The sequence below is a fragment of the Oncorhynchus kisutch genome, unplaced genomic scaffold (genome assembly GCF_002021735.2).
Source record: "Oncorhynchus kisutch isolate 150728-3 unplaced genomic scaffold, Okis_V2 Okis06b-Okis10b_hom, whole genome shotgun sequence".
NCBI classification, from domain to species: Eukaryota; Metazoa; Chordata; class Actinopteri; order Salmoniformes; family Salmonidae; genus Oncorhynchus; species Oncorhynchus kisutch.
This window is the reverse complement of record NW_022261983.1, coordinates 16,302,925-16,329,156: the sequence shown is the minus strand read 5'-3', so window position 1 is coordinate 16,329,156 and position 26,232 is coordinate 16,302,925. Positions and strand designations below refer to the sequence as shown.

Here is a 26,232-nt window from a genome sequence, read left to right as displayed (position 1 = left end):
TCACAGAGCAGCTCTGGAGGCTTTGACCACTGGCAGCAGCCTCAAAAGACCTTCCTCTGATCTGGAGTATTTCTTCAGGTCAAACACATCCAGCTCCTTTTCTGAAGTCAGCAACACAAAGACCAGAGCTGACCACTGTGCAGGTGACAGTTCTTCTTCTGAGACACTTCCTGAGCTCAGGTATCTTTGGATCTCCTCCACTAGAGAATGGTCATTCAGTTCATTCAGACAGTGGAACAGATTGATGCTCCTCTCTGGAGAGGGATTCTCCCTGATCTTCTCCTTGATGTACTTGACTGTTTCTTCATGGCTCTGTGAGCTGCTTCTTGACTTTGTCAGTAGACCTTGTAAGTGCTTCTGATTGGACTCCAGTGAGAGGCCCAGAAGGAAGCGGAGGAAAAGGTCCAGGTTTCCCGTCTCACTTTGTAAGGCTTTATCCACAGCACTCCTGTAGAAAGTAACTTTACGCCTTTGTTTGATCCTCACAGAAAAGTTCCTGGACGTTGATTGAGGTTTGTCCATTAGATTCTCATTGTTGTTGATGAATGAGAGGAACACATATACAGCAGCCAGAAACTCCTGAATGCTCAGATGAACAAAGCAGTACACCTTGTCTTGGTACAGCCCACATTCCTCTTTAAAGAGCTGTGTGCACAATCCTGAGTACACTGAGGCTTCATTGACATCAATGCCAGACTCTTTCATGTCTTCTTCATAGAAAATCAGATTGCCATTCACAAGCTGTTGAAAAGCCAGTTTTCCCAGTGACAGAATGCTCTCTTTATTCCAGTGTGGACCTGTCTCTTCTTTCCCAAGATACTTTTCATTCTTCTGTTTGGTATGAAACACCACAAGGTGTGTGTACATCTCAGTCAGAGTCTTCGGCATCTCTTCTCTCTTGTGTTTCAGCATGTGTTCAAGGACTGTTGCAGAAATCCAACAGAAGACTGGAATGTGGCACATGATGTGGAGGCTCCTTGATGTCTTTATGTGTGAGATGATTCTGCTGGCCAGGTCCTCATCACTGAATCTCTTCCTGAAGTACTCCTCCTTCTGCGGGTCATTGAACCCTCGTACCTCTGTCACCTGGTCAACACACCCTGAAGGGATCTTATTGGCTGCTGCAGGTCTGGTAGTTATCCAGAGGAGAGCAGAGGGAAGCAGATTTCCCTTGATGAGATTTGTCAGCAGAACATCCACTGAGGTTGACTCTGTGACGTCCCAACAGATCTTGTTCTTCTGGAAGTCTAGAGGCAGTCGGCACTCATCCAGACCATCAAAGATGAACAGAACTTTGTACTTGTCGTAGTTGGAGATTCTTGATTGTTTGGTTTCCATTGAGAAGTGATTCAGAAGTTCAATGAAAGTGTGTTTGTCCTCTTTCATCAAATTCAGCTCCCGAAAAGGGAATGAAAATACAAATTGGACATCCTGATTTGCTTTTCCTTCAGCCCAGTCCAGAATGAACTTCTGCACAGAGACTGTTTTTCCAATGCCAGCGACTCCCTTTGTCATCACAGTTCTGATAGGTTTATCTTGTCCAGTTAAGGGTTTGAAGATGTCGTTACATTTGATTGCAGTCTCTGGTCTTGCTTGTTTCCTGGTTGTTGTCTCAATCTGTCTCAGCTCATGTTCATTATTGACCTCTCCTGTTCCACCCTCTGTGACGTAGAGCTCTGTGAAGATCTTATTGAGAAGTGTTGGGTTTCCTTGTTTAGCGATCCCCTCAAATACACATTGAAACTTCTTCTTTAGATTAGATTTGAGTTCACGTTGGCAAATCACAGCAGGATCATCTGAATCTAGAAATAACACAGAGGATATTAATATTACGTGTGTTTTAATGCCTACAGTATTGTAGGACTGTTATAAAGTTGTACATTATAATAATTTATTCTCTTAACTGACTGTATAAATGTGTAAATGTTTTCCTAATGCATTACAGACTGGTGTGACTGATTATATTATTATTGATATTTTTTATTTTTTTTAATTACTCCTTTTTCTCCCCAATTCCAATTGTATAGTAGCTACTATCTTGTCTCATCGCTACAACTCCCGTACGGAGAGACGAAGGTTGAAAGTCATGCATCCTCCGATACAGAACCCAACCTAGCCGCACTGCTTCTTAACACAGCGCGCATCCAACCCGGAAGCCAGCCGCACCAATGTGTCGGAGGAAACACCGTGCACCTGGCAACCTTGGTTAGCGTGCACTGCGCCCGGCCCGCCACAGGAGTCGCTGGTGCGCGATGAGACAAGGATATCCCTACCGGCCAAATCCTCCCTAACCCGGACGACGCTAGGCCAATTGTGCGTGCCGGTCGTGGCCGGCTGCAACAGAGAATAAATCATGTATTTAGCCCTCTGTTTCCTATCATGTCTTTGTGTGTTTATTGTTATGTGGTTTGTCAGGCGCATTACTTTTGTTATTTACAAGTTTGGCACTTGTATGTTTTTATTGTCTATTTGGAACGGAATTAAAGCCTATTTGCTCTCTTACACCTGACTTCGCCTCCGCTACACAGACTGATTACATTATTATTGATGGTATTATTAATGTTGTCTCTCTCTCTCTCTAAATTAATCACCACAACACATCCCTGCTGCTACTTGATGAGGTCACTAGGTGTTGTGTTAAGGCTGCTACAATATCATTGAGTTACACAGCTACTTTAACTGTACTTTAGCTACAGCTTTTAAATGTTATAAAACAGCATTCAACATGAGGCAGACAGATCTTACATTTCTCCAGTGTGTCAGCAAGCTCCTTCTGGTTCATTTTCCTCAGGATGTGCAGTGTGATCTTCAGAGCCCCCTCTCTGGCACTGCTCTCCTGCTTCTCATCTTCAGCGTCCACCACTTCCTGCTTCTGACTCTCAAAGCCTTCTGGGAGTTCTGGACTAAGAATCCTCTTGAACATCTTCAGTTCGTTCTTCACAAATGTCATCATTTTCTCTTCAAGCAACTGAAATAAATCAAGTAAATCAGTTAAGCAAGACATTAACACATTAATGAATGATTGACAGATCAACTTTACTTGAGGTAAACAAAAACAAATGTACATAACAGGACCACATACACTGAATATGGAGGCCAGGTCTGTTTGATGACTCTGGGAAGACTGACCACTGAGAATCTCTGACTCTGATCTCTCCTGATGGTTTCTGTGGACAAAACATGATATTACATCTCCTCATCCAGGGAGTACACACACACACACACACACACACACACACACACACACACACACACACACACACACACACACACACACACACACACACACACACACAGGGATTATGAAAACAACAACAATAAATGGGAAAATGGGAAAAGAGAAATGACTAGAGACAGTGTTGTTTAACTCACTGACCAGGACCCATGAGTTCTTCTTACCTTTGTTCAGTAGAAAAGTCTCCCTTTCTAAACTCTATAGGTAGATTCATAGACTGGTCACTCTTCATGGACACACAGCTGGGAACAGGGGAGGCTGGTCTCTCCTGCTTGATTGGACTTCAACACAACAGAGACAAACATTACATCTCTCATCTACTCTGAGCTCAGATGGGGAAACATAAGAAGAGTTTCACAAATAGAACTGACTTCCAGACGTTAGTTAACGCGCGCGAGCAGTGTGTCATTTTTAATAACGAAATCCATTTAGCGTCGCGAGCGTTGTAGTCAGTCTGTCAGCCCCGCTAAAAGGCTGGTGTCGTTACTCTGCCTTCTCCGGGGGATGTTGAGGTACATTTACTAACCGGGAGGGTTGAATGATGTAATTTATTGAAGGGCTGGAAGACGCACTCTCGCGGTTGTTTACTCACAATATCAGATATTAAGATGATTTTTATAATGAATGTAAACTGAGGTTCAATACCTGCTATTGAGGCGCTAGCTAGCTTACCGAGCTGTACCGACTAGCTAGGATAACTAGGATGCTGCTGGTAGAGTAGATAGCTAGCTTACCGAGCTGTACCGACTGGCTAGCAGGTCGTTTCTGTCCCTCGTCTCGATGATGATGACGAATCCGGTGAACCACAAAATGAAACAAGGATAGAGAGTGAAAAGGATCTGGCTACACTCATAATGTCCCTGACCGTAAAGAAAAATGCAAATTGAACAATAAACTTCGGTGTCTCAACACTGTAACAAACTCCGTCGTTATTCCCCAAGATCACCTCAGTCCACTCTGCGCGTAACCGGCTTGGCGCCACACCGAACGTGGACGCGGACAATTCTGTACGGGGACGCGGACTGTTCTGTACGGGGACGCGGACAGTTCCAGAACGCGGACATGAGCAGTGGAACACAATCAACTGAACCCAGTCTTTACAGTGGGTTACATTAGTAATATTCATTTTGTATTATTATGTAAAACAAACATTTTATGTCTTTTTATAACATTATGTTGAGATCTGGGACCATACCCACAAAGTGTCTCAGAGTAGAACATTGGTCGTATAAGTGCTGAGAATAAAGACATTTTACACTTATGGGTATAAATGACCTAGTTACCTACCCATTACCTAAATTACCTACCCACCTAGTCGGCAGATATTTAGGACTCCTCGTGAGCTGTCCTAAGTAGTTAAGAGTTAACAGCAGCTGTCCTAAGTAGTTAAGAGTTAACAGCAGGTGTCCTAAGTAGTTAAGAGTTAACAGCAGGTGTCCTAAGTAGTTAAGAGTTAACAGCAGGTGTCTTGATAATACTATAGAATAATGCAGTGAGTCAGTGGTTCCTGAGCCACATGTAATTGCTTTGCAGTAGTTAAAAATAATGTTTTTATATTTCTATGTGATCAACCCAACCGACTTCCGGCGCCGACAGAGATGGCCGCCTCGCTTCGCGTTCCTAGGAAACTATGCAGTTTTTAGTTTTTTTACGTGTTATTTCTTACACTAGTACCCCAGGTCATCTTAGGTTTCATCACATACAGCCGAGAAGAACTACTGAATATAAGATCAGCGTCAACTCACCACCAGTACGACCAAGAATATGTTTTTCGCGATGCGGATCCTGTGTTCTGCCTTACAACCTGCGCCACGGGATGGTTCCCATGCAGCGACCCAAAAAAACGACTCAGAAAAAGAGGGAAACGAAGCGGTCTTCTGGTCAGACTCCGGAGACGGGCACATCGTGCACCACTCCCTAGCATTCTTCTTGCCAATGTCCAGTCTCTTGACAACAAGGTTGATGAAATCCGAGCAAGGGTAGCATTCCAGAGGGACATCAGAGACTGTAACGTTCTCTGTTTAACGGAAACGTGGCTCACTGGAGAGACGCAATCCGAAGCGGTGCAGCCAGCGGGTTTCTCCACGCATCGCGCGGACAGAAACGAACATCTTTCTGGTAAGAAGAGGGGCGGGGGCGTATGCCTTATGGCCAACGTGACATGGTGTGATGAAAGAAACATACAGGAACTCAAATCCTTCTGTTCACCTGATTTAGAATTCCTCACAATCAAATGTAGACCGCATTATCTACCAAGAGAATTCTCTTCGATTATAATCACAGCCGTATATATCCCCCCCCAAGCAGACACATCGATGGCTCTGAACGAACTTTATTTAACTCTCTGCAAACTGGAAACGATTTATCCGGAGGCTGCATTCATTGTAGCTGGGGATTTTAACAAGGCTAATCTGAAAACAAGACTCCCTAAATTTTATCAGCATATCGATTGCGCAACCAGGGGTGGAAAGACCCTGGATCATTGTTACTCTAACTTCCGCGACGCATATAAGGCCCTGCCCCGCCCCCCTTTCGGAAAAGCTGACCACGACTCCATTTTGTTGATCCCTGCCTACAGACAGAAACTAAAACAAGAAGCTCCCACGCTGAGGTCTGTCCAACGCTGGTCCGACCAAGCTGACTCCACACTCCAAGACTGCTTCCATCACGTGGACTGGGAGATGTTTCGTATTGCGTCAGCCAACAACATTGACGAATACGCTGATTCGGTGTGCGAGTTCATTAGAACGTGCGTTGAAGATGTCGTTCCCATAGCAACGATTAAAACATTCCCCAACCAGAAACCGTGGATTGATGGCAGCATTCGTGTGGAACTGAAGGCGCGAACCACTGCTTTTAATCAGGGCAAGGTGTCTGGTAACATGACTGAATACAAACAGCGCAGCTATTCCCTCCGCAAGGCTATCAAACAAGCTAAGCGCCAGTACAGAGACAAAGTAGAATCTCAATTCAACGGCTCAGACACAAGAGGCATGTGGCAGGGTCTACAGTCAATCACGGACTACAGGAAGAAACCCAGCCCAGTCACGGACCAGGATGTCTTGCTCCCAGGCAGACTAAACAACTTTTTTGCCCGCTTTGAGGACAATACAGTGCCACTGACACGGCCTGCAACGAAAACATGCGGTCTCTCCTTCACTGCAGCCGAAGTGAGTAAGACATTTAAACGTGTTAACCCTCGCAAGGCTGCAGGCCCAGACGGCATCCCCAGCCGCGCCCTCAGAGCATGCGCAGACCAGCTGGCCGGTGTGTTTACGGACATATTCAACCAATCCCTATACCAGTCTGCTGTTCCCACATGCTTCAAGAGGGCCACCATTGTTCCTGTTCCCAAGAAAGCTAAGGTAACTGAGCTAAACGACTACCGCCCCGTAGCACTCACATCCGTCATCATGAAGTGCTTTGAGAGACTAGTCAAGGACCATATCACCTCCACCCTACCTGACACCCTTGACCCACTCCAATTTGCTTACCGCCCAAATAGGTCCACAGACGATGCAATCTCAACCACACTGCACACTGCCCTAACCCATCTGGACAAGAGGAATACCTATGTGAGAATGCTGTTCATCGACTACAGCTCGGCATTCAACACCATAGTACCCTCCAAGCTCGTCATCAAGCTCGAGACCCTGGGTCTCGACCCCGCCCTGTGCAACTGGGTACTGGACTTCCTGACGGGCCGCCCCCAGGTGGTGAGGGTAGGCAACAACATCTCCTCCCCGCTGATCCTCAACACTGGGGCCCCACAAGGGTGCGTTCTGAGCCCTCTCCTGTACTCCCTGTTCACCCACGACTGCGTGGCCACGCACGCCTCCAACTCAATCATCAAGTTTGCGGACGACACAACAGTGGTAGGCTTGATTACCAACAACGACGAGACGGCCTACAGGGAGGAGGTGAGGGCCCTCGGAGTGTGGTGTCAGGAAAATAACCTCACACTCAACGTCAACAAAACTAAGGAGATGATTGTGGACTTCAGGAAACAGCAGAGGGAACACCCCCCCATCCACATCGATGGAACAGTAGTGGAGAGGGTAGCAAGTTTTAAGTTCCTCGGCATACACATCACAGACAAACTGAATTGGTCCACTCACACAGACAGCATCGTGAGGAAGGCGCAGCAGCGCCTCTTCAACCTCAGGAGGCTGAAGAAATTCGGCTTGTCACCAAAAGCACTCACAAACTTCTACAGATGCACAATCGAGAGCATCCTGGCGGGCTGTATCACCGCCTGGTATGGCAACTGCACCGCCCTCAACCGTAAGGCTCTCCAGAGGGTAGTGAGGTCTGCACAACGCATCACCGGGGGCAAACTACCTGCCCTCCAGGACACCTACACCACCCGATGCTACAGGAAGGCCATAAAGATCATCAAGGACATCAACCACCCGAGCCACTGCCTGTTCACCCCGCTGTCATCCAGAAGGCGAGGTCAGTACAGGTGCATCAAAGCTGGGACCGAGAGACTGAAAAACAGCTTCTATCTCAAGGCCATCAGACTGTTAAACAGCCACCACTAACATTGAGTGGCTACTGCCAACACACTGTCAATGCCACTGACTCTACTCCAGCCACTTTAATCATGGGAATTGATGGGAAATGATGTAAATATATCACTAGCCACTTTAAACAATGCTACCTTATACAATGTTACTTACCCTATATTATTCATCTCATATGCATACGTAGATACTGTACTCTATATCATCGACTGCATCCTTATGTAATACATGTATCACTAGCCACTTTAACTATGCCACTTGGTTTACATACTCATCTCATATGTATATACTGTACTCGATATCATCTACTGTATCTTGCCTATGCTGCTCTGTACCATCACTCATTCATATATCTTTATGTACATATTCTTTATCCCCTTACACTGTGTATAAGACAGTAGTTTTTTGGGGGGGGGAATTGTTAGTTAGATCACTTGTTCGTTATTACTGCATTGTCGGAACTAGAAGCACAAGCATTTCGCTACACTCGCATTAACATCTGCTAACCATGTGTATGTGACAAATAAATTTGATTTGATTTGATTTGATTAAATAATATAGACCAACATGCAACAGTATGTCTTGTGCTTTTGGCAATGAGTTATGTATAATAATTATGTATAACTGCATAGCATTTTGTCTTCATTTTGGCAGATTAACTCATGCTTATTTCTGAAGATTAACTCAGGTTGGAGTTGGCGCTGTGACCGAAAGGTGGCTGGTTCGAATCCCGGGCCGGGCGCTGGAAAAAACAGGTGGAATTGATCTGACCACTGGAGGGCTGCTGGGTTCACATCCTCAAAACATGAACCTTTTGTTGATCAGAACTCTAGAGGTTCTTCTTCAATGAACACTAAAATATATGATTTATTCCTTAAGGAACCTTATTTTCTAAACACATAGAGTGTATAATAACAAACACGTTGTTCTTCTGATTATTTAATTATCTACATCATGTTGTTATTTAATTATCTACATCATGTTGTTATTTAATTATCTACATCATGTTGTTATTTAATTATCTACATCATGTTATTATTTAATTATCTACATCATGTTGTTATTTAATTATCTACATCATGTTGTTATTTAATTATCTACATCATGTTATTATTTAATTATCTACATCATGTTGTTATTTAATTATCTACATCATGTTATTATTTAATTATCTACATCATGTTGTTATTTAATTATCTACATCATGTTGTTATTTAATTATCTACATCAAAGATATTTAGAGTTGTTAAACGGGTGTGAAGAGTGTGTTGATATAACGGTAATATTGTCAAAATTCTGCTTGTAAAAACGATCAGAATTGGTAAAAAAATATATGCATAGCATTATATTAGGCAATAATTAATTAATTAAGAGTAGGCAAGTGGTCGTGTCGTGAAAATTCTATCAAATGTCTAACATTGCAATGAGTACAGTCAGGGTGCCATGGAACCCCTGCAGTACCTCCACAGACCCCGGATTGAGAACCCCTGCAGTACCTCCACAGACCCCGGATTGAGAACCCCTGCAGTACCTCCTCAGACCCCGGATTGAGAACCCCTGCAGTACCTCCACAGACCCCGGATTGAGTACCCCTGCAGTACCTCCACAGACCCCGGATTGAGAACCCCTGCAGTACCTCCACAGACTCCAGATTGAGAACCCCTGCAGTACCTCCACAGACCCCAGATTGAGAACCCCTGCAGTACCTCCCCAGACCCCGGATTGAGAACCCCTGCAGTACCTCCTCAGACCCCGGATTGAGAACCCCTGATTTAGCAGATGCTCTTATCCAGAGTGATTTACAGTAAGTGCTTTTTTAGGTGAGACAACCCATATCACATTCAAATATACAGGATACGAACATTCCATTCCTGATGAACAATGGATATATAGTGTTTCATCTTAAGATAGCTATTTAATTTTTGAATGAACTCGATAAATTCTTTATAAATGGTCATCTTACCTCTTAGCTTTGGTGTCATGTCCCCCCTCCTCTCTCGCCCCAGAGAGACTCGTTTTAGAGGCAGGGTCCTCCTCCTCTCTCTCCCCAGAGAGACTCATTTTAGAGCACTGACCCCTAAACAGAGATCCAACATGTTGGTTGTGGTTAACACAGTAACAACTAAACAGAGATCCAGCATGTTGGTTGTGGTTAACACAGTGACAACTAAACAGAGATCCATCATGTTGGTTGTGGTTAACACAGTGACAACTAAACAGAGATCCAACATGTTGGTTGTGATTAACACAGTGACAACTAAACAGAGATCCAACATGTTGGTTGTGGTTAACACAGTGACAACTAAACAGAGATCCAACATGTTGGTTGTGGTTAACACAGTGACAACTAAACAGAGATCCAACATGTTGGTTGTGATTAACACAGTGACACCTAAACAGAGATCCATCATGTTGGTTGTGTTTAACACAGTGACACCTAAACAGAGATCCATTATGTTGGTTGTGTTTAACACACTGACCCCTAAACAGAGATCCAACATGTTGGTTGTGGTTAACACAGTGACAACTGAACAGAGATCCAACATGTTGGTTGTGGTTAACACAGTGACAACTAAACAGAGATCCATCATGTTGGTTGTGGTTAACACAGTGACAACTAAACAGAGATCCAACATGTTGGTTGTGGTTAACACAGTAACAACTAAACAGAGATCCAGCATGTTGGTTGTGGTTAACACAGTGACAACTAAACAGAGATCCAACATGTTGGTTGTGGTTAACACAGTAACAACTAAACAGAGATCCAGCATGTTGGTTGTGATTAACACAGTGACAACTAAACAGAGATCCATCATGTTGGTTGTGGTTAACACAGTGACAACTAAACAGAGATCCAACATGTTGGTTGTGATTAACACAGTGACAACTAAACAGAGATCCAACATGTTGGTTGTGATTAACACAGTGACAACTAAACAGAGATCCAACATGTTGGTTGTGGTTAACACAGTGACAACTAAACAGAGATCCAACATGTTGGTTGTGGTTAACACAGTGACAACTAAACAGAGATCCAACATGTTGGTTGTGATTAACACAGTGACACCTAAACAGAGATCCATCATGTTGGTTGTGTTTAACACAGTGACACCTAAACAGAGATCCATCATGTTGGTTGTGTTTAACACACTGACCCCTAAACAGAGATCCAACATGTTGGTTGTGGTTAACACAGTGACAACTGAACAGAGATCCAACATGTTGGTTGTGGTTAACACAGTGACAACTAAACAGAGATCCATCATGTTGGTTGTGGTTAACACAGTGACAACTAAACAGAGATCCAACATGTTGGTTGTGGTTAACACAGTGACAACTAAACAGAGATCCAGCATGTTGGTTGTGGTTAACACAGTGACAACTAAACAGAGATCCAACATGTTGGTTGTGGTTAACACAGTAACAACTAAACAGAGATCCAGCATGTTGGTTGTGATTAACACAGTGACAACTAAACAGAGATCCATCATGTTGGTTGTGGTTAACACAGTGACAACTAAACAGAGATCCAACATGTTGGTTGTGGTTAACACAGTGACCCCTAACAGAGATCCAACATGTTGGTTGTGGTTAACACAGTGACAACTAAACAGAGATCCAACATGTTGGTTGTGATTAACACAGTGACAACTAAACAGAGATCCAACATGTTGGTTGTGGTTAACACAGTGTCAACTAAACAGAGATCCAACATGTTGGTTGTGGTCAACACAGTGACAACTAAACAGAGATCCAACATGTTGGTTGTGGTCAACACAGTGACAACTAAACAGAGATCCAACATGTTGGTTGTGGTCAACACAGTGACAACTAAACAGAGATCCAACATGTTGGTTGTGGTCAACACAGTGACAACTAAACAGAGATCCAACATGTTGGTTGTGGTTAACACAGTGACAACTAAACAGAGATCCATCATGTTGGTTGTGGTTAACACAGTGACAACTAAACAGAGATCCAACATGTTGGTTGTGGTTAACACAGTGACAACTAATTATTGAAGGTCAATTGTTCTCTTTTATTCATTATCTCTTAGAAATAAAACATTGACTAACAGACACATCCAAACAGTCAGGTGATTTAATTCAATTACTTTTTCTAGCCCAATGACGACTCAAAACCCGCCCACAAGGCCTGAAAACTATCTAATAGCCCCTGATAGCCTACATCTTATTTTGGGGCGGCAGGTAGCCTAGTGGTGTAGGAGCAACCCATTAAGGAGAGCAAAAGCATTACATATAAATAGGTCTAGTTGCCAGGCTGAAGTAGCAAGGACATGCACATTAAGAGAAGATGACACCCAGGCCATATGACACCCAGACTATACTCTGTTTGAAAGAGTACATCAGACCATATGACACCCAGACTATACTCTGTTTGAAAGAGTACATCAGACCATACGTATATTTATGACAACTGGACATACTATGGTCAGCAGGATACAGGAAGAAAGATGGAAACAAGATAACTGATGACTAACAGGTGAAACAGAAGCATGCATTATGTTTAGAACATGGAAGGAGTTCTACCATCATTATAAACAGAAGCATGCATTATGTTTAGAACATGGAAGGAGTTCTACCATCATTATAACCAGAAGTAGATATGAGCGTTAGTGGGCGTGAACTAGCTCTGAGATGAGAAGAAAATAATGGACAGGTCATACAGAGGGAGGGGACTCCATATAGAGGGAGGGGACTCCATATAGAGGGAGGGGACTCTATATAGAGGGAGGGGACTCTATATAGAGGGAGGGGACTCTATACAGAGGGAGGGGACTCCATATAGAGGGAGGGGACTCCATATAGAGGGAGGGGACTCCATATAGAGGGAGGGGACTCCATATAGAGGGAGGGGACTCCATATAGAGGGAGGGGACTTCATATAGAGGGAGGGGACTCCATATAGAGGGAGGGGACTCCATATAGAGGGAGGGGACTCCATATAGAGGGAGGGGACTTCATATAGAGGGAGGGGACTCTATATAGAGGGAGGGGACTCCATATAGAGGGAGGGGACTCCATATAGAGGGAGGGGACTCCATATAGAGGGAGGGGACTCCATATAGAGGGAGGGGACTCTATATAGAGGGAGGGGACTCCATATAGAGGGAGGGGACTCTATATAGAGGGAGGGGACTCCATATAGAGGGAGGGGACTCCATATAGAGGGAGGGGACTCCATATAGAGGGAGGGGACTCCATATAGAGGGAGGGGACTCCATATAGAGGGAGGGGACTTCATATAGAGGGAGGGGACTCTATATAGAGGGAGGGGACTCTATACGTTATGCAAAGACAGAATCCTATAAAGGCAGGACTCTGTAATATGAGAATTTGGTCTCTTTCCATGGAGGGGCTCGGCCCTGTTATTTTTCATTTTTGTACCTTTATTTAACTAGGCAAGTCAGTTAAGAACAAATTCTTATTTTCAATGACGGCCTACCAGCCTAGGAACAGCGGGTTTACTGCCTGTCCAGGGGCAGAACGACAGATTTGTACCTTGTCAGCTCGGGGGTTTGAATTTGTAACTTCCCAGTTACTAGTCCAACGCTCTAACCACTAGGCTATTAATAAGTGTGTGATAGGGTACTTCCATGGAGGGGCTCAGCCCTGTTATGTTAGTGATAAGGTCCTTCCATGGAGGGGCTCGGCCCTGTTATGTTAGTGATAAGGTCCTTCCATGGAGGGGCTCGGCCCTGTTATGTTAGTGATAGGGTCCTTCCATGGAAAGGCTCAGTGTATATTGAATTCACAAGTTCTTGTAAGAGTGTTAGATTTCTGAGATGATTCTCCACGACAGATGTTAGACTAGCAGGTGTCCACATACTTTATATACATATGAGATGATTCTCCACGACAGATGTTAGACTAGCAGGTGTCCACATACTTTTGGTCATGTAGTGTATATCGCCTATTCTAAATCAAATCAAATGTTATTGGTCACAATGTCTGAGGGGCATAGACTAAGATACAGTAGAATAGTATAGAATACAGTATATACATATGAGATGAGTAATGCATAGACTAAGATACAGTAGTATAGAATACAGTATATACATATGAGATGAGTAATGCATAGACTAAGATACAGTAGAATAGTATAGAAAACAGTATATACATATGAGATAAGTAATGCATAGACTAAGATACAGTAGAATAGTATAGAATACAGTATATACATATGAGATGAGTAATACATAGACTAAGATACAGTAGAATAGTATAGAATACAGTATATACATATGAGATGAGTAATGCATAGACTAAGATACAGTAGAATAGTATAGAATACAGTATATACATATGAGATGAGTAATGCATAGACTAAGATACAGTAGAATAGTATAGAATATAGTATATACATATGAGATGAGTAATGCATAGACTAAGATACAGTAGAATAGTATAGAATACAGTATATACATATGAGATGAGTAATACATAGACTAAGATACAGTAGAATAGTATAGAATACAGTATATACATATGAGATGAGTAATGCATAGACTAAGGTACAGTAGAATAGAATAGAATACAGTATATACATATGAGATGAGTAATGCATAGACTAAGATACAGTAGAATAGTATAGTATAGAATACAGTATATACATATGAGATGAGTAAGGTCAGATATTTATAGCCGAGGCCAGATTCTTTTCACAACATTTCCAACAGAGACCATCAGGTTGGTCGGCATGATTAGTGATCATACTGTAGCTCAAACCTACTGTGACTGTTGAATGTCTGACGACGACCTAACTTTATAATAGTTCGTAGCCGACCTACCAGAATCTGCCTGTCTTTCCTTCAAATCAACACATTTATCTGTCTTCTAATGCAGTGGTGTAAAGTACTTCAGTAAAATACTTTAAAGTACTACTTCAGTAGTTTTGGGGGGAATCTGTCCATTACTATTTATATTTTAACAACTTTTACTTTTACTTCACTACAGTCATAAAGAAAATGATATACTTTTAACTCCACATGTTCCCTGACACCCAAAAGTACTCCTTACATGTTGAATGCTTAGCAGGACAGAAAATGGACTCACTAAACACAAATGCTTTGTTTTTAAATGATGTCTGAGTGTTGGAGTGTGACCCTGGCTATCCGTAAATTAAAATAACATAGAAATTGTGCCGTCTGGTTTGATTAATAAAAGGAATTTAAATTATTACTACTTTACTTTTACTTTTGATACTTAATTATATTTAAAACCAAATACTTTTAGACTTTTCCTGAAGTGGTATTTTACTGGGTGACTTTCACTTTTACTTGAGTCATTTTCTATGAAGGAATCTTTACTTTTACTCCAGTTTGAGAACTGAGTTCTGTTTCCACCACTGTTCTAACGTTCCATATGAGACACAGTTTCAACAGACATTCTGGAACTGAGTTCTGTTTCCACCACTGTTCTAACGTTCCATATGAGACACAGTTTCAACAGACATTCTGGAACTGAGTTCTGTTTCCACCACTGTTCTAACGTTCCATATGAGACACAGTTTCAACAGACATTCTGGAACTGAGTTCTGTTTCCACCACTGTTCTAACGTTCCATATGAGACACAGTTTCAACAGACATTCTGGAACTGAGTTCTGTTTACACCACTGTTCTAACGTTCCATATGAGACACAGTTTCAACAGACATTCTGGAACTGAGTTCTGTTTCCACCACTGTTCTAACGTTCCATATGAGACACAGTTTCAACAGACATTCTGGAACTGAGTTCTGTTTCCACCACTGTTCTAACGTTCCATATGAGACACAGTTTCAACAGACATTCTGGAACTGAGTTCTGTTTCCACCACTGTTCTAACGTTCCATATGAGACACAGTTTCAACAGACATTCTGGAACTGAGTTCTGTTTACACCACTGTTCTAACGTTCCATATGAGACACAGTTTCATCAGACATTCTGGAACTGAGTTCTGTTTCCACCACTGTTCTAACGTTCCATATGAGACACAGTTTCAACAGACATTCTGGAACTGAGTTCTGTTTCCACCACTGTTCTAACGTTCCATATGAGTCACAGTTTCAACAGACATTCTGGAACTGAGTTCTGTTTCCACCACTGTTCTAACGTTCCATATGAGTCACAGTTTCAACAGACATTCTGGAACTGAGTTCTGTTTCCACCACTGTTCTAACGTTCCATATGAGACACAGTTTCAACAGACATTCTGGAACTGAGTTCTGTTTCCACCACTGTTCTAACGTTCCATATGAGACACAGTTTCAACAGACATTCTGGAACTGAGTTCTGTTTCCACCACTGTTCTAACGTTCCATATGAGACACAGTTTCAACAGACATTCTGGAACTGAGTTCTGTTTCCACCACTGTTCTAACGTTCCATATGAGACACAGTTTCAACAGACATTCTGGAACTGAGTTCTGTTTCCACCACTGTTCTAACGTTCCATATGAGACACAGTTTCAACAGACATTCTGGAACTGAGTTCTGTTTCCACCACTGTTCTAACGTTCCATATGAGACACAGTTTCAACAGACATTCTGGAACTGAGTTCTGTTTCCACCACTGTTCTAACGTTCCATATGAGACACAGTTTCAACAGACATTCTGGAACTGAGTTCTGTTTCCACCACTGTTCTAACATTCCATATGAGACACAGTTTCAACAGACATTCTGGAACTGAGTTCTGTTTCCACCACTGTTCTAACGTTCCATATGAGTCACAGTTTCAACAGACATTCTGGAACTGAGTTCTGTTTCCACCACTGTTCTAACGTTCCATATGAGACACAGTTTCAACAGACATTCTGGAACTGAGTTCTGTTTCCACCACTGTTCTAACGTTCCATATGAGACACAGTTTCAACAGACATTCTGGAACTGAGTTCTGTTTCCACCACTGTTCTAACGTTCCATATGAGACACAGTTTCAACAGACATTCTGGAACTGAGTTCTGTTTCCACCACTGTTCTAACGTTCCATATGAGACACAGTTTCAACAGACATTCTGGAACTGAGTTCTGTTTCCACCACTGTTCTAACGTTCCATATGAGACACAGTTTCAACAGACATTCTGGAACTGAGTTCTGTTTCCACCACTGTTCTAACGTTCCATATGAGACACAGTTTCAACAGACATTCTGGAACTGAGTTCTGTTTCCACCACTGTTCTAACGTTCCATATGAGACACAGTTTCAACAGACATTCTGGAACTGAGTTCTGTTTCCACCACTGTTCTAACGTTCCATATGAGACACAGTTTCAACAGACATTCTGGAACTGAGTTCTGTTTCCACCACTGTTCTAACGTTCCATATGAGACACAGTTTCAACAGACATTCTGGAACTGAGTTCTGTTTCCACCACTGTTCTAACGTTCCATATGAGTCACAGTTTCAACAGACATTCTGGAACTGAGTTCTGTTTCCACCACTGTTCTAACGTTCCATATGAGACACAGTTTCAACAGACATTCTGGAACTGAGTTCTGTTTCCACCACTGTTCTAACGTTCCATATGAGACACAGTTTCAACAGACATTCTGGAACTGAGTTCTGTTTCCACCACTGTTCTAACGTTCCATATGAGACACAGTTTCAACAGACATTCTGGAACTGAGTTCTGTTTCCACCACTGTTCTAACGTTCCATATGAGACACAGTTTCAACAGACATTCTGGAACTGAGTTCTGTTTCCACCACTGTTCTAACGTTCCATATGAGACACAGTTTCAACAGACATTCTGGAACTGAGTTCTGTTTCCACCACTGTTCTAACGTTCCATATGAGACACAGTTTCAACAGACATTCTGGAACTGAGTTCTGTTTCCACCACTGTTCTAACGTTCCATATGAGACACAGTTTCAACAGACATTCTGGAACTGAGTTCTGTTTCCACCACTGTTCTAACGTTCCATATGAGACACAGTTTCAACAGACATTCTGGAACTGAGTTCTGTTTCCACCACTGTTCTAACGTTCCATATGAGACACAGTTTCAACAGACATTCTGGAACTGAGTTCTGTTTACACCACTGTTCTAACGTTCCATATGAGACACAGTTTCAACAGACATTCTGGAACTGAGTTCTGTTTCCACCACTGTTCTAACGTTCCATATGAGACACAGTTTCAACAGACATTCTGGAACTGAGTTCTGTTTCCACCACTGTTCTAACGTTCCATATGAGACACAGTTTCAACAGACATTCTGGAACTGAGTTCTGTTTCCACCACTGTTCTAACGTTCCATATGAGACACAGTTTCAACAGACATTCTGGAACTGAGTTCTGTTTCCACCACTGTTCTAACGTTCCATATGAGACACAGTTTCAACAGACATTCTGGAACTGAGTTCTGTTTCCACCACTGTTCTAACGTTCCATATGAGACACAGTTTCAACAGACATTCTGGAACTGAGTTCTGTTTACACCACTGTTCTAACGTTCCATATGAGACACAGTTTCATCAGACATTCTGGAACTGAGTTCTGTTTCCACCACTGTTCTAACGTTCCATATGAGACACAGTTTCAACAGACATTCTGGAACTGAGTTCTGTTTCCACCACTGTTCTAACGTTCCATATGAGACACAGTTTCAACAGACATTCTGGAACTGAGTTCTGTTTCCACCACTGTTCTAACGTTCCATATGAGACACAGTTTCAACAGACATTCTGGAACTGAGTTCTGTTTCCACCACTGTTCTAACGTTCCATATGAGACACAGTTTCAACAGACATTCTGGAACTGAGTTCTGTTTCCACCACTGTTCTAACGTTCCATATGAGACACAGTTTCAACAAACATTCTGGAACTGAGTTCTGTTTCCACCACTGTTCTAACGTTCCATATGAGACACAGTTTCAACAGACATTCTGGAACTGAGTTCTGTTTCCACCACTGTTCTAACATTCCATATGAGACACAGTTTCAACAGACATTCTGGAACTGAGTTCTGTTTCCACCACTGTTCTAACGTTCCATATGAGACACAGTTTCAACAAACATTCTGGAACTGAGTTCTGTTTCCACCACTGTTCTAACGTTCCATATGAGACACAGTTTCAACAGACATTCTGGAACTGAGTTCTGTTTCCACCACTGTTCTAACGTTCCATATGAGACACAGTTTCAACAGACATTCTGGAACTGAGTTCTGTTTCCACCACTGTTCTAACGTTCCATATGAGACACAGTTTCAACAGACATTCTGGAACTGAGTTCTGTTTCCACCACTGTTCTAACGTTCCATATGAGACACAGTTTCAACAGACATTCTGGAACTGAGTTCTGTTTCCACCACTGTTCTAACGTTCCATATGAGACACAGTTTCAACAGACATTCTGGAACTGAGTTCTGTTTCCACCACTGTTCTAACGTTCCATATGAGACACAGTTTCAACAGACATTCTGGAACTGAGTTCTGTTTCCACCACTGTTCTAACGTTCCATATGAGACACAGTTTCAACAGACATTCTGGAACTGAGTTCTGTTTCCACCACTGTTCTAACGTTCCATATGAGACACAGTTTCAACAGACATTCTGGAAATGAGTTCTGTTTACACCACTGTTCTAACGTTCCATATGAGACACAGTTTCATCAGACATTCTGGAACTGAGTTCTGTTTCCACCACTGTTCTAACGTTCCATATGAGACACAGTTTCAACAGACATTCTGGAACTGAGTTCTGTTTCCACCACTGTTCTAACGTTCCATATGAGACACAGTTTCAACAGACATTCTGGAACTGAGTTCTGTTTCCACCACTGTTCTAACGTTCCATATGAGACACAGTTTCAACAGACATTCTGGAACTGAGTTCTGTTTCCACCACTGTTCTAACGTTCCATATGAGACACAGTTTCAACAGACATTCTGGAACTGAGTTCTGTTTCCACCACTGTTCTAACGTTCCATATGAGACACAGTTTCAACAGACATTCTGGAACTGAGTTCTGTTTCCACCACTGTTCTAACGTTCCATATGAGACACAGTTTCAACAGACATTCTGGAACTGAGTTCTGTTTCCACCACTGTTCTAACGTTCCATATGAGACACAGTTTCAACAGACATTCTGGAACTGCGTTCTGTTTCCACCACTGTTCTAACGTTCCATATGAGACACAGTTTCAACAGACATTCTGGAACTGAGTTCTGTTTCCACCACTGTTCTAACGTTCCATATGAGACACAGTTTCAACAGACATTCTGGAACTGAGTTCTGTTTCCACCACTGTTCTAACGTTCCATATGAGACACAGTTTCAACAGACATTCTGGAACTGAGTTCTGTTTCCACCACTGTTCTAACGTTCCATATGAGACACAGTTTCAACAGACATTCTGGAACTGAGTTCTGTTTCCACCACTGTTCTAACGTTCCATATGAGACACAGTTTCAACAGACATTCTGGAACTGAGTTCTGTTTCCACCACTGTTCTAACGTTCCATATGAGACACAGTTTCAACAGACATTCTGGAACTGAGTTCTGTTTCCACCACTGTTCTAACGTTCCATATGAGACACAGTTTCAACAGACATTCTGGAACTGAGTTCTGTTTCCACCACTGTTCTAACGTTCCATATGAGACACAGTTTCAACAGACATTCTGGAACTGAGTTCTGTTTCCACCACTGTTCTAACGTTCCATATGAGACACAGTTTCAACAGACATTCTGGAACTGAGTTCTGTTTCCACCACTGTTCTAACGTTCCATATGAGACACAGTTTCAACAGACATTCTGGAACTGAGTTCTGTTTCCACCACTGTTCTAACGTTCCATATGAGACACAGTTTCAACAGACATTCTGGAACTGAGTTCTGTTTCCACCACTGTTCTAACGTTCCATATGAGACACAGTTTCAACAGACATTCTGGAACTGAGTTCTGTTTACACCACTGTTCTAACGTTCCATATGAGACACAGTTTCATCAGACATTCTGGAACTGAGTTCTGTTTCCACCACTGTTCTAACGTTCCATATGAGACACAGTTTCAACAGACATTCTGGAACTGAGTTCTGTTTCCACCACTGTTCTAACGTTCCATATGAGACACAGTTTCAACAGACATTCTGGAACTGAGTTCTGTTTCCACCACTGTTCTAACGTTCCATATGAGACACAGTTTCAACAGACATTCTGGAACTGAGTTCTGTTTCCACCACTGTTCTAACGTTCCATATGAGACACAGTTTCAACAGACATTCTGGAACTGAGTTCTGTTTCCACCACTGTTCTAACGTTCCATATGAGACACAGTTTCAACAAACATTCTGGAACTGAGTTCTGTTTCCACCACTGTTCTAACGTTCCATATGAGACACAGTTTCAACAGACATTCTGGAACTGAGTTCTGTTTCCACCACTGTTCTAACATTCCATATGAGACACAGTTTCAACAGACATTCTGGAACTGAGTTCTGTTTCCACCACTGTTCTAACGTTCCATATGAGACACAGTTTCAACAAACATTCTGGAACTGAGTTCTGTTTCCACCACTGTTCTAACGTTCCATATGAGACACAGTTTCAACAGACATTCTGGAACTGAGTTCTGTTTCCACCACTGTTCTAACGTTCCATATGAGACACAGTTTCAACAGACATTCTGGAACTGAGTTCTGTTTCCACCACTGTTCTAACGTTCCATATGAGACACAGTTTCAACAGACATTCTGGAACTGAGTTCTGTTTCCACCACTGTTCTAACGTTCCATATGAGACACAGTTTCAACAGACATTCTGGAACTGAGTTCTGTTTCCACCACTGTTCTAACGTTCCATATGAGACACAGTTTCAACAGACATTCTGGAACTGAGTTCTGTTTCCACCACTGTTCTAACGTTCCATATGAGACACAGTTTCAACAGACATTCTGGAACTGAGTTCTGTTTCCACCACTGTTCTAACGTTCCATATGAGACACAGTTTCAACAGACATTCTGGAACTGAGTTCTGTTTCCACCACTGTTCTAACGTTCCATATGAGACACAGTTTCAACAGACATTCTGGAAATGAGTTCTGTTTACACCACTGTTCTAACGTTCCATATGAGACACAGTTTCATCAGACATTCTGGAACTGAGTTCTGTTTCCACCACTGTTCTAACGTTCCATATGAGACACAGTTTCAACAGACATTCTGGAACTGAGTTCTGTTTCCACCACTGTTCTAACGTTCCATATGAGACACAGTTTCAACAGACATTCTGGAACTGAGTTCTGTTTCCACCACTGTTCTAACGTTCCATATGAGACACAGTTTCAACAGACATTCTGGAACTGAGTTCTGTTTCCACCACTGTTCTAACGTTCCATATGAGACACAGTTTCAACAGACATTCTGGAACTGAGTTCTGTTTCCACCACTGTTCTAACGTTCCATATGAGACACAGTTTCAACAGACATTCTGGAACTGAGTTCTGTTTCCACCACTGTTCTAACGTTCCATATGAGACACAGTTTCAACAGACATTCTGGAACTGAGTTCTGTTTCCACCACTGTTCTAACGTTCCATATGAGACACAGTTTCAACAGACATTCTGGAACTGCGTTCTGTTTCCACCACTGTTCTAACGTTCCATATGAGACACAGTTTCAACAGACATTCTGGAACTGAGTTCTGTTTCCACCACTGTTCTAACGTTCCATATGAGACACAGTTTCAACAGACATTCTGGAACTGAGTTCTGTTTCCACCACTGTTCTAACGTTCCATATGAGACACAGTTTCAACAGACATTCTGGAACTGAGTTCTGTTTCCACCACTGTTCTAACATTCCATATGAGACACAGTTTCAACAGACATTCTGGAACTGAGTTCTGTTTCCACCACTGTTCTAACGTTCCATATGAGACACAGTTTCAACAAACATTCTGGAACTGAGTTCTGTTTCCACCACTGTTCTAACGTTCCATATGAGACACAGTTTCAACAGACATTCTGGAACTGAGTTCTGTTTCCACCACTGTTCTAACATTCCATATGAGACACAGTTTCAACAGACATTCTGGAACTGAGTTCTGTTTCCACCACTGTTCTAACGTTCCATATGAGACACAGTTTCAACAAACATTCTGGAACTGAGTTCTGTTTCCACCACTGTTCTAACGTTCCATATGAGACACAGTTTCAACAGACATTCTGGAACTGAGTTCTGTTTCCACCACTGTTCTAACGTTCCATATGAGACACAGTTTCAACAGACATTCTGGAACTGAGTTCTGTTTCCACCACTGTTCTAACGTTCCATATGAGTCACAGTTTCAACAGACATTCTGGAACTGAGTTCTGTTTCCACCACTGTTCTAACGTTCCATATGAGACACAGTTTCAACAGACATTCTGGAACTGCGTCAGCTACAAAGTTACTTTCCATTTCATATCAGGAAATAAAGTAACGGTCACTGGGTGAATTAGTTGTGCATTGCCCGGCTCCCCGGGGGAGCAGGTGTTGCGCATTTTAGACCATTCCATTGGTCCTTAAAATATATGTCCTGAGACACAGAGTTCTAAACCCAGACGCGTTTCTTCATTATTCATTATTTTTGATAAACATCTAATTTACTCTAAACCAAGTTCAGCTGTTTTCCTCCAAAATGTGAGTTATTGTAGGACTTTAATAATTGTAAGCAGGCCTACAAACCCAAAAGGTTTTAATTTGAGAATATTAATTTGTATTCCTCAAATATTAAACTGTCTTAAAATATGTGATGATTAGTTGAATCAGGTGTGTAAGTGCTGGTAAGAACAAAAGGATGGAGAAACCCTGAGATAAGCATAAAACCATATCATTGAAAAGCTCCTCCACCATCTTTACCAGACGTGTTACTGATAACATGTAGGACTGCTGATTAGTTTACACTTTGAAAACTGCTGTCTGTCAGCAACTCAGCTCAAGTAGCACTTCTACTAACTAGTAATATCTCATTCCAGGTATTCATGCACGTACTCTGTCCATTAGAATAGATTATTGTTCAGAAATACTTACTTTATTTTTCAATGATCTCCATGTAGTGTTTTCTGCTCTGTCGTCTCAAAATGGATCCTGAACAAAAGAACAACTTTACTTTCTGTTTCAGCTCAGCCGCCTCCCCACCCTGATAATAAAGTGTTATATTGGTATCTTCCACTAGATGGCAGTAAACACCTGCTGTAACTAAACTTTACAACTATGTGTTCTGTTTCATACAGGCAGTGTCCCAGAGTTGGAGTGCTGATCTAGGATCAGGACCCCTCTCCATGTAATCTGATTCATTATGATCTAGGATCAGGTCCACCCCTCTCCATGTAATCTGATTCATTATGATCTAGGATCAGGTCCCCCTCTCCATGTAATCTGATTCATTATGATCTAGGATCAGGTCCCCCCTCTCCATGTAATCTGATTCATCATGATCTAGGATCAGGTCCCCCCTCTCCATGTAATCTGATTCATTATGATCTAGGATCAGGTCCCCCTCTCCATGTAATCTGATTCATTATGATCTAGGATCAGGTCCCCCCTCTCCATGTAATCTGATTCATCATGATCTAGGATCAGGTCCCCCCTCTCCATGTAATCTGATTCATTATGATCTAGGATCAGGTCCCCCTGTCCATGTAATCTGATTCATTATGATCTAGGATCAGGTACCCCCTCTCCATGTAATCTGATTCATTATGATCTAGGATCAGGTCCCCCTCTCCATGTAATCTGATTCATTATGATTGTTTTGTCTCATGTCTCTTTATATTCATGTAGCCTGGGGGCCATGTAATCTGATTCATTATGATTGTGTTGTCTCATGTCTCTTTATATTCATGTAGCCTGGGTGCCATGTAATCTGATTCATTATGATTGTTTTGTCTCATGTCTCTTTATATTCATGTAGCCTGGGGGCCATGTAATCTGATTCATTATGATTGTGTTGTCTCATGTCTCTTTATATTCATGTAGCCTGGGGGCCATGTAATCTGATTCATTATGATTGTGTTGTCTCATGTCTCTTTATATTCATGTAGCCTGGGGGAAATGTAGCTGTATTGAAATCACCTTGTTTTATAACCTCTTTGTTTCTCAGTGGTACTTCAGTTGTCCTGACAACGCCCACTTCTTTCACACAGTAATGCTCCAGCATCCACTCAGAGATGATGCATCTAATGCCTTCCTCAAATACTGCAGAGTTGTTAAGCAAGTCCCTGAGATCGTCCTGTTCAACCACATGTATTAGTTTATTTGTCAGATGAAACCTGAGGGGGCTGTAGTGGGTCATAAAGCATCAACATGGTTCTGAGGTCCTCAACAATGTTATTCTGTACCGTAGCTGGGATGCAGTGTTCTTTCCTGGTTTACTAAATAACAAGACAGATATTGTTTTAGAGACGTTCAATTAGCTGCTCAGTGTTGATCTCTGTGTCTTGAACATATTCAGCCTCTGGCAGACTCTCTACATCGCTCATGTCATCTTCAATGGGATCAGTCCCAGTCTCAAATTCATCATGAGGGCAATTCTCATCTATGTTGGCTCTTTAAAGCTCTGTGTGGTTTTGGTAGATGTGTGACCGATAGAAGCTGAAACATCTATTTGTTTTCCCACACCCATTAACTCCACAGGTAGTTAGAACATGTGGTTCATGCTGGTGGTAGAGGACAATATGTGTGAGTAGTCTGGACACAGAGAATGTTTGCTCGTTGCAATGTGGACAATAGAATAGAGTTGACTTTCTTCAGAAAGATTGTGAACCTTGGAATGATGGGATGGAATCATGGAGATCATTGGTTCTCAGACACTTGCAGATATCATCAAGGGACCAGTCTTCCACAGCCACTCTAATTCAAGTTGACACTAAAACCAGAAGTGAAATGTATTAGTGTTGAGGCTAAAACAAAACCTATCCCACTCTCTCCAGACAACCACCTTTCCTCCTAATTAGTATTCATGGTTGTTCCAAAACGAAGCAGAGCTTGTCAGGAAAGGTGAAGATGTCCGTCTCTTATTTATGTGTCGCCATATTTCTTAGTTTGGGTCATTATGGGATTCTGCAGTCCCACATTTAAGTGTTGACTCAGATAATATGATGCTCCAAATGGGGCATTAAGTTCTTCTTCCATGTCAACCCAAATTGTCCTGTTAGAGTTGTCAATAAAGAGCCTATCAGGGCCGTTATAATGTCTTCTTGATATAATTGTCCTATTAGAGTTGTCAGTAAAGAGCCTATCAGGACAGTTATAAAGTCTTGTTGATATAATTGTCCTGTTAGAGTTGTCAATAAAGAGCCTATCAGGGCAGTTATAAAGTCTTCTTGATATAATTGTCCTATTAGAGTTGTCAATAAAGAGCCAATCAGGGCAGTTATAAAGTCTTGTTGATATAATTGTCCTATTAGAGTTGTCAATAAAGAGCCAATCAGGGCAGTTATAAAGTCTTCTTGATATAATTACATGTTGGGG

At 42.1% G+C, this 26,232-nt stretch overlaps 1 protein-coding gene across 3 annotated transcripts; it reads right to left on the bottom strand.

The window, feature by feature from the left end:
- LOC116359847 (NLR family CARD domain-containing protein 3-like) lies at nt 1-25,615 on the bottom strand. 3 transcript variants are annotated; one of them, XM_031813718.1, is made up of 7 exons: nt 25,526-25,615; nt 23,791-23,847; nt 9,725-9,838; nt 3,400-3,516; nt 3,083-3,167; nt 2,746-2,968; nt 1-1,802 (listed from the first exon to the last, which is right to left on the bottom strand). In XM_031813718.1, the coding sequence occupies exons 3-7, from the start codon at nt 9,820-9,822 to the stop codon at nt 1-3; spliced, it is 2,325 nt and encodes a 774-aa protein (XP_031669578.1). In that variant the 5' UTR covers nt 9,823-9,838; nt 23,791-23,847; nt 25,526-25,615. The 3 variants fall into 3 exon arrangements, with proteins under 3 accessions (XP_031669578.1, XP_031669579.1, XP_031669580.1); XM_031813719.1 differs by lacking the exon at nt 25,526-25,615 and having other exon boundaries at nt 1-1,796; nt 23,791-23,917; XM_031813720.1 differs by lacking the exons at nt 9,725-9,838; nt 23,791-23,847; nt 25,526-25,615 and adding an exon at nt 3,970-4,354.
- Between the last annotated feature and the right edge of the window lie 617 nt (nt 25,616-26,232).

Coding starts and splice junctions, on each gene's coding strand:
- LOC116359847 (XM_031813718.1), bottom strand. CDS start 9,822: ATGAGTCTCTCTGGGGAGAGAGAGGAGGAGGACCCTGCCTCTAAAACG. Junction 3,517..9,724: donor CATGACACCAAAGCTAAGAG/GTAAGATGACCA, acceptor GTTGTGTTGAAG/TCCAATCAAGCAGGAGAGAC. Junction 3,168..3,399: donor GACTTTTCTACTGAACAAAG/GTAAGAAGAACT, acceptor TTTTGTCCACAG/AAACCATCAGGAGAGATCAG.